Source organism: Biomphalaria glabrata, chromosome 9, assembly GCF_947242115.1.
Source record: "Biomphalaria glabrata chromosome 9, xgBioGlab47.1, whole genome shotgun sequence".
Classification (NCBI taxonomy): Eukaryota; Metazoa; Mollusca; class Gastropoda; family Planorbidae; genus Biomphalaria; species Biomphalaria glabrata.
The window spans coordinates 33,384,391-33,398,587 of NC_074719.1; the positions used below are offsets into that span (position 1 = coordinate 33,384,391).

Below are 14,197 nucleotides of genomic sequence, written 5' to 3' on the forward strand. Positions count from 1 at the left end.
GCAAAGCATTGTTGTGGTACAAATAAATTTGGTACACTTTTATTAAAGCTAATAAAAAAAAATCGCTTTTGTTTTCAACCATTCTAGTACATCTAAAAGCATTGCAAAATAGTACTTGATGTCAATTAATTATGATTTAACAATTGATTACTAGTCCATCAAGGACTCAGAGAGAAAAACGCTGACTACCACCACAGCAGTACTATCAGGACTTTGATTATTTAATTAATAAGTATTAAATTGTCTTGGTATTAAATGTAATTTTGATTTCAATGCGCGTGTGTGTTAAAATTAATTATAATCTCTTTTTACTTAATAACTATCTCAGTCCCAAGGTTCATCCTAACAGACACACTATACACACCCAGATGTACATACATTAATCTACGCTGTGTATGATGATTTACAATTAAACCATACATTTAATTCAATGATATCTGTACAATGGCATGACAAATGATTAATGTGAATAAAACGTACATACAAATACATATGACATGATATGAAGTTTTGTAGTTCATAAGTTCAGTTCAATTAAATGCTTAACTAGTATTTAAAAAAAAATAACCACCTTATTGTAGTATGCTGTCCAATAATATTGACCTCAACAACATTTCAGTTTCCCAACTCAAGACAAAGATTCTGTAACAGTTTCAGTTCACTTTCTATAAAAAAAATGTTCAGAATAATACCAGGATCTTTCAATCAAGAAAAATAATTAACAACGATGAAGTTAAAACAATGTTCAGAGTTACAGTACCAGAACTCACAATACCACAATGTACCGCCTACACTGACACACTGAAACCCGAAACCCTGTAGAAAACAAATAACAGAGATTACAAATACGAACGAATCCCTATTAAAATAAGTTTACAACGTGAAACAAAACTCACCGTAAACATGGTTCAAATAGTCCTCTAAGAATATATCCAAGGCAATTGCTAAGGCTGTCCAGTAACGTAAAGCACAGGACAAAACTCCAGACCTAAAAAAAGATACAGCTTACATTTAAAGGGCAAGATGGATTGAATGCAACAAACGTAGGGCCTACCAGAAGAAAATATTGACGTCATATTAGCGACATTTGTTTTGTTCATACACATTTAAAATACTCTAATAATCAAGCAGATAAATTAATTACACGCACCATAAGTGAGAACATCACCAGACGAAAAGAGCCAATGTAATTACTACTGGTACAGATATATTAAAATGAGGTAGAATGAGGTAGTGACGAGTGACAGAGAAAAGGGACGTGACAGTATAGTTGACTTTTAGTCACACTTCTACTTAAAACTGCTAGTGCAATGCCAACCATTTATTTCAAGTTTTTGTTTTATTTCGCCATGAAAAACTTAAAAAGAGATAGCTTACTTTCTTAATCAGAAGTCATTATGTTAGGTTGCGACTTTGGTGCAGTATGTTAAACTTAGAGATGCTGAAAATGATGTTTTTCTGTGCTGTCTGCAAGCAGCTTCTTATTTAAAAAAATAATAAAATAATTAAGTCCTACTTGTATTCACGTGTCAATCTAGTCGTGCATATTAATTAGACTTAAACTATGTTAAGTTATTGTTTTTTTCTGGCTGGCTCAAGCAACCCGCTCTATGCTCTAATGACATTAAGGAAGAATAACTCTACAAATTTATCTTAGTATATGGTGTAAGAAATGTGCTTTTATCTTTGTGTCTTTATTTTACTATGTAACACTTTCACATTCAACTATAAAATATACTTCTAGTACTCGTTAGTTACATATATATTGGCCATATTATTCTTGGGTAAGAAGACACACACTCTATCCAACTCATTTGAAGGCTACCATTTAACATTTTATTTTACACAAAAAGCTGATTTAGTCTTGGAGTCATTTTGATGAATTCTTTTGCTGTTTATTCCTTACAAATTGTCTCTATAAATTTCGACTAAAATAATTAGATCCACGAAAAGAGCCAATCGCAAATAGAAAGAAGGCTGCACTTTTTTAGGGCTAAATACCCATTGCAGAGTTTCAAGGCTTTCCTACAATGTTGTTGTGCAAATGTTGTCTATCTTTAAATCTTCATCTATCTATATATATGCTTTGTAGTTCACTGTGTACGTCTTTGCCTGTTTATGTGTGAGCGTCTACGAACATTGTGTTCATCTAAGTTAATAGCTAGGTGTAGCCTAAGTAAAAAGTCAAGTTCCCCTTTCAGACCTTGCTATTTATAGGGCAGATGATGTTAAGGTCATCTGTTTCTGTGGCCAACGGTTAACAAGCGATGTGCCATGTGGCCAGGGCAACGGCGCCCTAAAAATCCCGAAATTCAAAATCCCAGTCTTCACCACGATTCGAACCCAGGACCCCAGGCTCGGAAGCCAAGCGCTCAACCACTCAGCCACTGGGCCCCAGGCAAGGTGTGCATTTTGAGATTTTGTTTCATGTAGTAAATATTACAAACCTGACTTTCTCTCGCCTTTCTTTAGAAACGAATCAGTTTTTATATTAACATGAATATATTTAAAGTAAACAAAAATATATTGTAAAATGAAATATAACATAGAAAAAATTAATTCCAAGATATTGGTTATTATTTAAATACCACATGTTTTATTATAAGACTAACACCATGCTTATAAATTAGTTGTAAAAAATCTGGAATATTTTTGCGACTCTAACAAAAGACATAATTAACTAGTATGAAACATTAATTCCTTTGACTACAGACATGTTTTTAAAATTATACTTCATACATGAATGACAATTATACTACAAATATAGGGTGGCTGGTCGTGTTGTAGCGCCCTGCAGGAGGTTTGGACAAGGAAGAAGTAAAACATTGTTGAAACAAAACATGACACAATAAACAAAACTGATCATGTGCGAATTAAAAAGTACATTGTGACCTTATTGTGCTTTAAAGCCTCGTTTTAAAACTGGAGTGAAGAAGATACTCGTTTAGATCAACGGTGGAAAAAAAAAGAATGGGGCATTGTGTAAGATGGAAAACGCTATAACCGATTGTGTCCCTTCCATTTAGTTTGTGCAAATTATTTATTTTTATTTTCATTATAAGTCAACCATTGCAAATCTGCTATTTAAAAAAAATATTTAGCGGAGTTTTAGTCGTGACTATATAAAATAGTTAAATTATCAATAGTTATCATATATAGCATATAGCTTAATATAAATTATCAGTTAATAGTGTGTATAGCCTATAAATTGCACACACTGTCGACAACAGTAGATCGCTACTCAACTTAGGCATGGAAGAAGGCGACCAATGGGAGGGGCGCTTCCAAAATGTGTTTTTTTTTTATTTCATGCTGGCATCAGCATTAGTATGTTGAAAAAAAGGAAAGCAGTAAACATTTAGGCCTATACGACTTATTATTATATTTTCCATGGCAATCAGGCAAGTGTTAAGCCTTAACTTTATGACAAGATGTAAACAAGAAGTATTTTTTTAAAAGTAGGCCTACTATATTTATCCACCATCGCTTGCAATATGTTATTTTTTTCTGGCACATCTGATTTCTATTAGCGATTTTCTTATATCAATAAATATCAAGCTTGTTGGATTATCTGGTGTACAGAATATAGAAGTATCTAAAACACATATAGTAATTTTTGTGTGCACTTTGGAGCTCAAAGTAATCTGTAATATTAGGCCTAAGTTTGCTGCAGTGGCCTTTCAATTTTTTTTTTTAAATTAAGAGCTGCATCGTATTCATGTATTAAAAAGATGTTTATTTGTGCATTCAATATGGTAACCTTGACATTGTTTATTTTGTCAATTTAGATCAAAACATGTCCAAATCTTCTTTCCATTTTCTTAGTTTTTATTTAGCTTCCACTGTATTTCCACCACATTTCTTCTTATTGCTTGCTCTTTTTTTCCATTTCCTACTTGCTACTGCTATACTCTTTTGGCTTAAAATCGTAGATTGGATGTTAAAAGATTAACGAGTAGGTCTAAACAAAGAGCAGGTTACAGTGGTAACTTGTTAGTGTGACAATCTCCAATGCCTCTCTAGTTCATGTCATGTGCAATCAAAAGACAGCGACTGATGTTTATAATACACGAATGCGATTGAAGCCATTCAAGGATGTCACGCTTTGCTAATACTCTCTTCGAACAGATATTGGGTCTTAAGCTGGGAGTCAGCCGGGGCCAAACCAAAGCGGGAGAAGGCGCAGAGTAGGGCGTCACTGCTGATCGTGTACGAGTGCGGCACCATGACGTGACCCTTCGGCGCAAGGTGGCGGACATGAGCTAGGTGTTGCCGGATGTGATTGCATATCTCCGGGAAGTTGTTGGAGCAGCCGTAGAACTCCAGGTCAACGCAGATGGCGTCTTTGTAGGAAAACCATGTTGTCATGGAAACGAGGCCCTGGCATGGTGGCGACGGTCCTGACTTTACCTGTATTAGGTATATGAAAGAAAAGATTTAATGTGTAAAATGTTTCTTTCAATAAAAACAACATCATTAATAAAATTAGATGTGAAATATGCACGCATCCAATGTCAAGTAAATCATGCACATTTTTATTGATGAAAGGTCAATCTTATTTAAAAACAAACAAACAGAAAAAAAAACGAAACAAAGCTTATCTAAGGGGAAGACACCGACACTTACAACTAGATCACTCAAGAATGTTGACATTATTTCCCTTTTTCGAAAAAAACAACAACAACTAATAACCAAGAACTAATTGACGAGTTTTTTTTCTTTTCCAATTGATTCATAATATGTTAGGTACAATAAATAATTGTTTCAGCTTGAACCGAAAATTGGTGTATGAAAAATAACGTGTACAATTTTTTAAGGGGACAAACCCGACAAATTTAACCATTTCTGTGAATACTGAAAGATTCATTTCCCTTGTTGGTATCAAACGAAATAATTAATAACCAGTAAACAATTGATCAATCTGTTAATTATTGTATTGATTCATGTATTGTCAACGCCAATAAATAATTGCGGAAAGTTTCAACTTGATCTGAGAATGAGTGTGGGAGAAATAATGTGTTTAAAATTTTGACCAGACTGACAGACAGATTGAGTTGATATAAGCTTTGTTAAATAAGATTGCAGACATAGTGACATCTAATTACCTTGTCAGACATGAGAATGAAAGGATTTTCGGCTTGAATTAATTCTAAATTCTCTGGCAGTGGCCGGAAAGGAATAGCGTTGACGATCAATCTTTACAAGAAAAAAAAAGGAAATACAAAATCTTTAGTACCAAAAACTTGGACACATATTTTTACCACTATAAAAAAATCAATTATATTGTATTTCTAAAATACCAATGTTGATTTAAAAAAGCAGTTACATTTGATTCCTTTAGGGACATCTAGTGAATAAAAATGTATCATTATAAAGACCTAATACAAGTTGCCGTTTATCTAAAAATGGCAGGGTTTAGCTTCCATTCTAGTATATCAAATAAAGTTAATTAATTGGTAATTATGGATTAACTAATTGGTTAATTTTTGGATTGATTAGTGTCTAGTCATCGACTATGAATAATTTTAATCAACTTGATCCGAGAATGGGAAGTAGAAAGAAAACGTGTCAAACCCTAATAATGGAATTAAATCCATACATTCACATCTCCTATTAAGTAGCAGTTATTCCCCTTATTTCGATATAAATAAAATTAATCACCAATAATTAATTAACTAATTGTTGTTGTTTTTTGTTGATTCATGTCTTTTCAGGTACAATGAATAATTGTGCAAAGTTTTAACTTAATCCGAGAATGGGAAATTGGAGAAATAACTTGTTCAAACTTTGTACCAGACATACAAGAGTGAGTTGATATAAACTTGGTAAAAAGAAAAAAGTCTAAGTCTTGGAACTAGTTGGAACAGAAAACTACATGGTTGAAAAGGAAAGCAAAAGATAACGACAATTTTTTTTAAAATATAGCGGCCTACTAGATCACGAAGGTCTTTTTGTGTTTTTTGATATTTTACAACCTTTCATTTGGTTCAGTGCTTGACAAATGCTGTTATTGGAAACCATGCTGTTGCAATACGAACTCAGAATTGTAGATTTGGTTGCAACACCTTGGAAGGTTTTCTATCCACTTGTATATTGTCCAAGTCCTGTTTCATGGCTACTTTGGTTGTTTCTATTTATAAAAAGTGTTGATACGCTAAGTATTTTAAAATGCATCCGATACTTTTTTTAAGCCCGTAAAATCAGATTTCTAAGATCCTTTGCTTGAAACAACAACTAATTTGTAATATAAAATATCTCGTCCAATCCTCTTTTTATTTTTTTCCCCCTTTAGATTTCGTAGTATCGCCCCTAAAGGTCTCCATATTGTAGTCTCTTCTCTATCTATGTTACTGTCACAGTTAATTTTGTTACGCAGATTATTTTGTAAAAAAAATAAATAAATAAAATGTACACGAACTGAGAGCGCCTCTGTCTTCTAAGGAGTTGTTCAAAGCGCGCCTCTTTCTTCTAAGGATTTGTTCAAAGCGCGCCTCTTTCTTCTAAGGATTTGTTCAAAGCGCCCCTCTGTCTTCTAGTTGCGATGACGTACTTTTTTATCTATTAGAATTTGTGTTGTATTTTTCCCTTGTCGCTTTGTCATAGTGTGACGTAATATGAAAACTCTTAGTTTGAGTTGCATTTCACCATATATATAGAAACTAATATAACAATAACACAAAACGAAAAATCATTATATTTAAAATAAACATACATTCATTGCATTTAAAATTATACTTAGCTACCTAGACATTTAAAATATCTAATAACACATAACTCAAGTCCTGACAGTTAAAGCATTTTATGGTTAAAAGAATTTAAACAAGATCTTAGAAAACCGAAATAAAAACAAAAAGTAGATGACAGTGTTTATAAATGATTGTGATAATACCCAGTGGGAATTTTTAAAAGTTAATTTGTTATGGTCATCTTCCAATGCTTAGATTTCAAGTCGACTGAAAAAAAAATGAATATCATTAACTGGCTATAACACTAACCTGTCTCGTGGAAACAAATACTGTCGTAGTGGTTGCTTTTGAAAGATGTCACAAAATTGAGAAGCAGTCAGTTGGCTCACTTTGGTAGCAGAGAAATCATCTTGCTCTGGGACGTCTATCTCTGATGTTTGGTATGGAAACATGTGGACACTCTGAACAGAATAAAGACAAAGTAAAATTTGTGAAAGGGTTATGGCCCTCTACATAGATATATTCCAGATCGACCTCCCTTGCTAGGTAGCCAAGCAGTTTATCTCAACGCTTTTACCATTACGGAAGTTGGCTATTTAGATACATATTAGATTGATATTAGCTGTGGGTGTGTATGAGTTTTGTGTGTGAATGTTGTTCGTATTATGCTGAGGTGGAAATTGTAGTCGAACTAAATTTCCATGGATTTGGAAATCTTATCTTTTCTTATCTTTTCTTATCTTAAAGAAATCTTACCCTTCTAAGAACTTCCTTGTTGGACTTAAGGAATGATGGGTTTGAATCAAGACCGGAAGTATTGGACGTAGTCGAGGCGATGAATTTGATTGGATATTTACTGGTTAATTTTTCCTTGATGTAATCTCTAAATTGCTTAGAAATGTTTGCATCTTTGTATTCGACCTTGACCCTGGAACCGCAAGTAACTATGGTGATTCCCCCATCAACAACACGAGCAGCTTCGAAGGCAACCTGAAATCGACAATGACTACAAGATTAGCATAGAAATTTGAAAACAAATAGAATAAAAACTTTAATATAATAATATCACAATATCTTAATCTTAATTGATAGTTACTGTCTAATGTTTCCGACAAATGCTTTAGAAAACCCTTAAGGATATATTATAACATTTTCTTTAGTCTACAAATTTATTATTTATTTTGTATATGACAGCACAATTGTAAATATAATGTGAGCTTGCGCTCCCAGAGCTAGTTTTATATGCAATTTTAGCTATTTTTTATATGTATTTTTGTTGTATAGGTTAGATCTATTTTTTATATATTTTATTTTTATAGGTTAGTGTCAGATTTTATAATTGTACTTCCGCATATTTATATAGGTTAGTGCGGGATAGTATAAAAGTGATGTACTACATGCTGTCTTAAAACAGTTGAGTGTACATTTGACCAGTGGTCAGTACCATATCTGTCTGTGTGACAGCTGAAGATCTTTGTGGTCTGTCGTCTAATTATTTTATTATTCTGTACCTGGGACGGCCTGTAAGTTTGTAACTATTTTATTGTTTTACTAGATCTATGTCACACTATGTGTAAGGTAGTTATTTTATTTTCTACTTGGACTATTCGTCATAATAGTTGGCAACATGCTGTATTAAAGATGGCAGCGTCCATCAGTCCTAATAGAATATAATATAGTTTTGCATTTATGTTTTGCAGGCTATAATAACTGCTGTTTTAAACTGCTTTTAGCTGCTGCAATTACTCTGCTGAAATAGCTGCTGCTTATAACTGCTGTTGTAGATCTATTCTAATTCTAGGGAATCTAGTGTTATTTTGTTTCTGCTATTGTCGTATTGATATATCTAGTTTTAAAGTTTTGTTATTGTTTCTGTAGATGTATTCTAGATCTAATTCTAGGGAAGCTAGTGTTATTTTGTTTCTGTAGTGTTGCCTTATTAGTGGTTTAGTTATAAGTTATAGTCTGTTTCTGTTCTTAGTGAATACTAGATGTTCTTGTTTTAGTTTTAGTTATGAGTTGTTTATAGTAGTAGGATATTGTAGATCTAGACTAGTTTACTGTAGTTTGTTTGTCGATCTAGGTCTAGGGTAGTAGTTGTAGTGATTTAGTTAGATAGTTGGTTTGGTTAGTTTGTTAGTGTTTGTAGTGGTGTAGATTTAGAGGGTTTTAGTTAGATGATGGGTTCAGTAGTAGTGATTAGTCAAGTTAGTGTATTTATTATATTTTATTATTGATTTATTTTTGTATGTAAATAAAGTTTCTTTTTGTTTTATTTATCGTAAACTAAAGTTTGTTATCTTGTTTTCATTTAGTTAATTAAGTTAGTATAGTTAGTTGTCTGGTTACTTAGGTGACTCTAGCTCCTTGGTCACCATACCGAGGTGCAAAGATTGAGCCCACCCAGTAGCGCAAACATCTGCCTACTGTTGGTAAATTTTAATGTTGAGCAGTAAGAATAGGTCCTCCCACTCGCGCCTGCCTGACCTGCTCACAATAACCATTGCTAACTGTACTGGGAAGTTGTTTTGTGTTAATTTGAAGCGTTTGTAAATGAGGAACTCTTAAGTAGAACACACTCATTCCACAAACTCTGAAGTAGTAATCAGTCATACCACTAGCTCTTCTGTTACATTGAAGAGCGAAAAGCGATAATGTCTAGATCAAAATGTATGCCTTTCAATAGCCCAGACTTTGACCATTCTGCCACCGCCACAAGAAAGTTCTGAGCTATGGTTATTGGAAGACGGAAATGTAAGTTGCTAAACACAATCCTGATTCAGTTAGAGCGCTGCAGTTTGAAGGTGGTATTGGTGAGTCTCAACAACTCTATAGTTGCTAGACCCCCCCCCCCCCTTTTCTCTTTTAGAGTGCATCGGCCTCTTTAGTCACACCAGAAGTTGTTTGCTCAAGAAAATAACGGTCCTTTAACAAAACACACACACACACACACACGCACACACAAACAAGCTTACTAAAAATAAATCATTAATTACAATATTCGTTTTTTTTTCTAAACATTCTTCTATCAACTGATTTGTTCGGCAAATGTTTTGTCCAGATCTGCAAATATTTTGTTCCCTTAAAAAACCCCATAAAATTTACAGATTCAACAGCAATGTTTCAGATTACAATTTTCATCCAGAAACGTTGACTCTTTCGAAATATAGTTTTGACAAACTGAGCTAGAGATCACATTTAACTTTCTACTAACTAGGATAAATAAACTGTCTCAACAATTGTGATGAAAGAATTTTGTGTCCTGTAAAACATTCAGTCAGGACGACTACGCCATTAAAAGTCTCCAAAAAAGGGTTTAGTATTTTTTGTATGATCAATATTACTCAATAAAATATTGTCGTTAGCCATTCTGGTACTTCTAATAAATTATCATCCATTCCGGAGGGGTCCATCTCCCATGGCATCATCCTTTAGTGGAACCAAATCTGGAAGGAAAATAGTCGAACAACGAATAGCAAGACTAAACCCCACAAGATACTCCAGAAGTCTGGGAACCAACGCATTCAACGCATCTTACCACATTTTTATTAATTTCATAAACGAAGGAATGGATGTTTGGATTCTGGATGAACGCCGGATACAAAAAGGGTAGAAAATCTCGACCGGCGTAGATGTCGTAGTCAATAGCTACCACCAAGTCGAAATCTGATTGCACGGCTTTCCTTATCTGACCATTAGCTACAGTACCCAATGACCGTCTGAAAAAAAAAAAGAAAAACATATAACATAAATAATAAAAAAGATTATATAAATTGTAATTGTATCATTTGTCGTGGATCAGTTATAAAATATGACTGTGATTTGTCGAGACAATAACTCTGTCTTTGTACGATTAGAAATATTTTTACCAATAAGTTATTTTAGCTTTTAACTTTCTCAATGCGCTATGACTGTATCACATGTCTGGAACAGTTGTGATAGTGGGAGAAGGGGATATCTGTGTGAATGTTTACATGATCGTCTTTTAAATGCATAAACAAATTTACTCAAGGCGCAAGAGTTCTCAAGGGGACTAATTCAAATTATACCACAACATGTCAAGTACACAGGCTCCACAACAAATGTTCTTCACTCAATCTCATACGATGACCTACAGAGGGGACCAATTCAACTTATACCACAACACCTGTCAAGTACACAGGCTCCACAACAATCGTTCTTCTCTAAATCTCAGACGATGACCTATAAAGGGGATTAATTCAGCGTATACCACCACCACCTCAGTCAAGTACGATTTATTGCCGTTGTTCAAGATACCGAGCAAAATAATTAATTACCAATAGCTAATTAACTAATTGGTTAAATTTCTTTTTATTGATTCTTGTGCTGTCAGGTAAAAAAAAATTTAGCTTAATACAAGATTGAACAAAATTTAACATACTACAATTGACAAAATTACGTTCATTTTCCGGATTAAAAACAGTGGGAGTCTTGATAGACATTCATAGGCGGCTCCTGGGGATCCGTTGTTGTTTGGTAAGCATATCAGATCTCTAGGAATGTCTAATTCAAGATTGAACTTAAGCAGACATGTGCTTATTTGAGCACTAAAACCTCCCAGATCTGATGTCACACTCTATAAAGCTGATCAGGCATAGGAGCAGAAAGAGTTGCGCAATTTAATAACTAAATGCCTGCCTGAAGCTGACTGCAGAACTTTTTTAGTAATATAGTTTTCTGAAGGGCGTGTAGCTGAATGATAAAGCTTTAAAAGAAGACTGGGATTTGAAACTTATTAGAATGTCCTGAGTCCTAATGGTACCTCATTTTATATTTGAGAAAGTAAAGGCTCAATGTACTGGCCACACATTACACCCTCATGTACAGTCGACTATAGAAACAGATGAGCTTTACATCATCTGCTCCATGGACTATTAAGCTTTAAAGGGAACTTGACTCACTCTAACATTCTGTTATTTATTTTCGTCTGACTTTTAAGGATCAGTGTATATAAATAGCACAAGGCCGATAATCAGATTGGCAAATTTGTTATCTCGCCAGCAGACGATCTTAGCCCTGTATTGACTATCACGTCCTCTCGAACACATTCTCAAATTAAAAATAACTTTTACCTGTAACACCTTGACCCGTTACTAATGTTGCTTTTGAGAATTGAAGTTACACGCTGAAGTAGACCTAGTAGAGATGACCTCGACATTGCTGAATTCACGGTCAAGGTTGCACGCTTGAAGGAAAAAAAGTTATTTCCTCTTAAAAATAAAAGGATTTTAAAATTCTTTTTTTTTTTGCTAGAATACAATTTTGTTTCTATTTCAAAATGTCAAAACACATCAGAGAAATGATAACCTACTTTCATCTTTAAAAAATGGCGAAGGCATTTAAAAAATAACAACACTGAAATCATTCTATATTTATAAATGCTATTTATAAATGCGTTAGTTTTCTCCTAACTACAGCTTTATTTTATGACAGTGGTGTCAGGTTTCTCTCTGAAACTTATTTTTTCATGTCTTTGCATTATTTAAAATGGATTGCTTAGTCCAAAGTAAAGAAATGTTCATCTCATTTAGACAGAGTTTCAGGTCTAGTGTTAATGAGATCTACAGTTTATTTAAGAAAATTGATGTTGAACATTAGATTGTAATATGTAAGAACTCTCTTCAATAACTTTGACATTTTGGCATATAATACTATTATTTTAATGAAGCTTGAAACGTTGTTACAATGCTTATATTACATTATTAAATATGTCATACAATTATCATCTGTAGCCATTTATGATATATGTATTTAAAATGGGTCTAAGATTTGCACTATAAACACTTTTAAATATCTAAATTATAAATCTGTTATTAAAAATGCCATTTGATGAACGAATTTCATACCAGAGAGGTTAAATGCAAGTTATGTTTGTCACAAAGGTAATATCAACCTTGTAGAGCCGGCCTTAGATGAATGGAGGCTCTAGGCGAAGTAAATTTGGTGTCCCCAAATGAAATGGAAAAATAAAAGATAAACAGCGTAAAAATAAAATTACGCTTTTGCTTAAGGCCGGCCCTGCTGTCTGCGCCAAATCATGAATACGTTGGTTCTCCCACGCCCATTCTTGGATCAAGTAGAAGCTTAACATAACTATTTATTGTATCTAACAAAACATTAAACAATTTAAAAAAATAATCAATTAGTTTATAATTATTGGTAATTAATTAATTTAGTTCGATATTGATAAAGGGAAATAAATCATATTGTATTGACAGATATGGATGCAAATGTACAATAGTTTCCCTTATATAACGTTTTTTTAAACAACAGGACTTGACATCACACCTCCTGCAGGACAAAGGGACTTAACATCACACCTCCTGCAGGACAACAAGACTTAACATCACACCTCCTGCAGGACAACAAGACATAACATCGCAGGACAACAAGACTTAACATCACACCTCCTGCAGGACAACAAGACTTAACATCACACCTCCTGCAGGACAACAAGACTTAACATCAAACCTCCTGCAGGACAACAAGACTTAACATCACACCTCCTGCAGGACAACAAGACAGTGGTCAAGATTCGATCTCGAGACCATCGTGACGAGAGTAGGAAACACACACTACACAGCCAGGCAGCTGTACTATGATCTCGTACACAAAGGCAAGGTATTGCTCTAATTTAGGAGAGAGAGAGAGAGAGAGAGAGAGAGATGAAAGGAGACACACTTTGACAAGCTCTGTTGATGGGTAACAAAAGGTTATGCATTTCTTCCTTTCCTCTTTTTGTCACAAACATTTTGAACATCATTAAACTCACCTGGAGTAAGTGAAACCTGATGAAATAGAAAGACTACAAAAATAGATCATCACATTTACTAAACACTATATAGATCTAGATATTGTCTACTCAGAAAGACGAAACGTCTGAATTTAACTCCAGTAAAGAAAAAAAAATTGATTTAGCACAAAGTACGGAAACTCGAGTTGGCCATATCTCACAACTTATTGTTAAATGAACGTAACACAGCACAAACATAGATTACTGCTAGCAAAAACAAACAAAAAAAAAAAACAACAATGATATGTTTCGACCAACGACCTAGTTTTTTTTTTATTTACAGTAAACAGCTTATCAGACAATTCGTCACGTCTCCGTCCTTGTACAATAAAACAAGGGAGAGAAATGAAAGTAAAGAAACGTTGAAGGGAAGCAATCCATGCAAACATATTTTTCTGTAAACAAATTTAATACTATTAAATATATTTGTGTGTAATGAAAAGATTCAACAATATTTTAAGTGATAATTAGAATAACAAATATAAAAAAAATACTTAAAATAATGCTCTTAATTACTCGCAGGTCTATTTTTGAGCAAGCTTAAGTACAGTTGCCACCCTTGGGGGTCATTCAATTACTGGCTCATTATGCAGTCGATATGCATATTTAATGTCACCAGTACATTACCCGAGTGACATGGGGACCAGATACATTTAAACCCAAGCGTATATATATATACTGGGGCGGACTGGGTATC

General features: G+C 33.8%; 1 protein-coding gene across 1 annotated transcript; it reads right to left on the reverse strand.

The window, feature by feature from the left end:
* Positions 1-2,573: 2,573 nt before the first annotated feature.
* Positions 2,574-13,728, reverse strand: LOC106071396 (histidine N-acetyltransferase-like). Its single transcript, XM_056041163.1, has 7 exons — positions 13,480-13,728; positions 11,780-11,892; positions 10,225-10,405; positions 7,443-7,676; positions 6,996-7,147; positions 5,106-5,196; positions 2,574-4,410 (listed from the first exon to the last, which is right to left on the reverse strand). Exons 2-7 carry the CDS (start codon positions 11,863-11,865, stop codon positions 4,099-4,101), a joined length of 1,056 nt encoding a protein of 351 aa, XP_055897138.1. The 5' UTR covers positions 11,866-11,892; positions 13,480-13,728; the 3' UTR covers positions 2,574-4,098.
* Positions 13,729-14,197: the final 469 nt, after the last annotated feature.

Coding starts and splice junctions, on each gene's coding strand:
- LOC106071396 (XM_056041163.1), bottom strand. CDS start 11,865: ATGTCGAGGTCATCTCTACTAGGTCTACTTCAGCGTGTAACTTCAATT. Junction 7,677..10,224: donor ATGAAATTAATAAAAATGTG/GTAAGATGCGTT, acceptor TGTCGATTTCAG/GTTGCCTTCGAAGCTGCTCG. Junction 4,411..5,105: donor TCATTCTCATGTCTGACAAG/GTAATTAGATGT, acceptor TACCTAATACAG/GTAAAGTCAGGACCGTCGCC.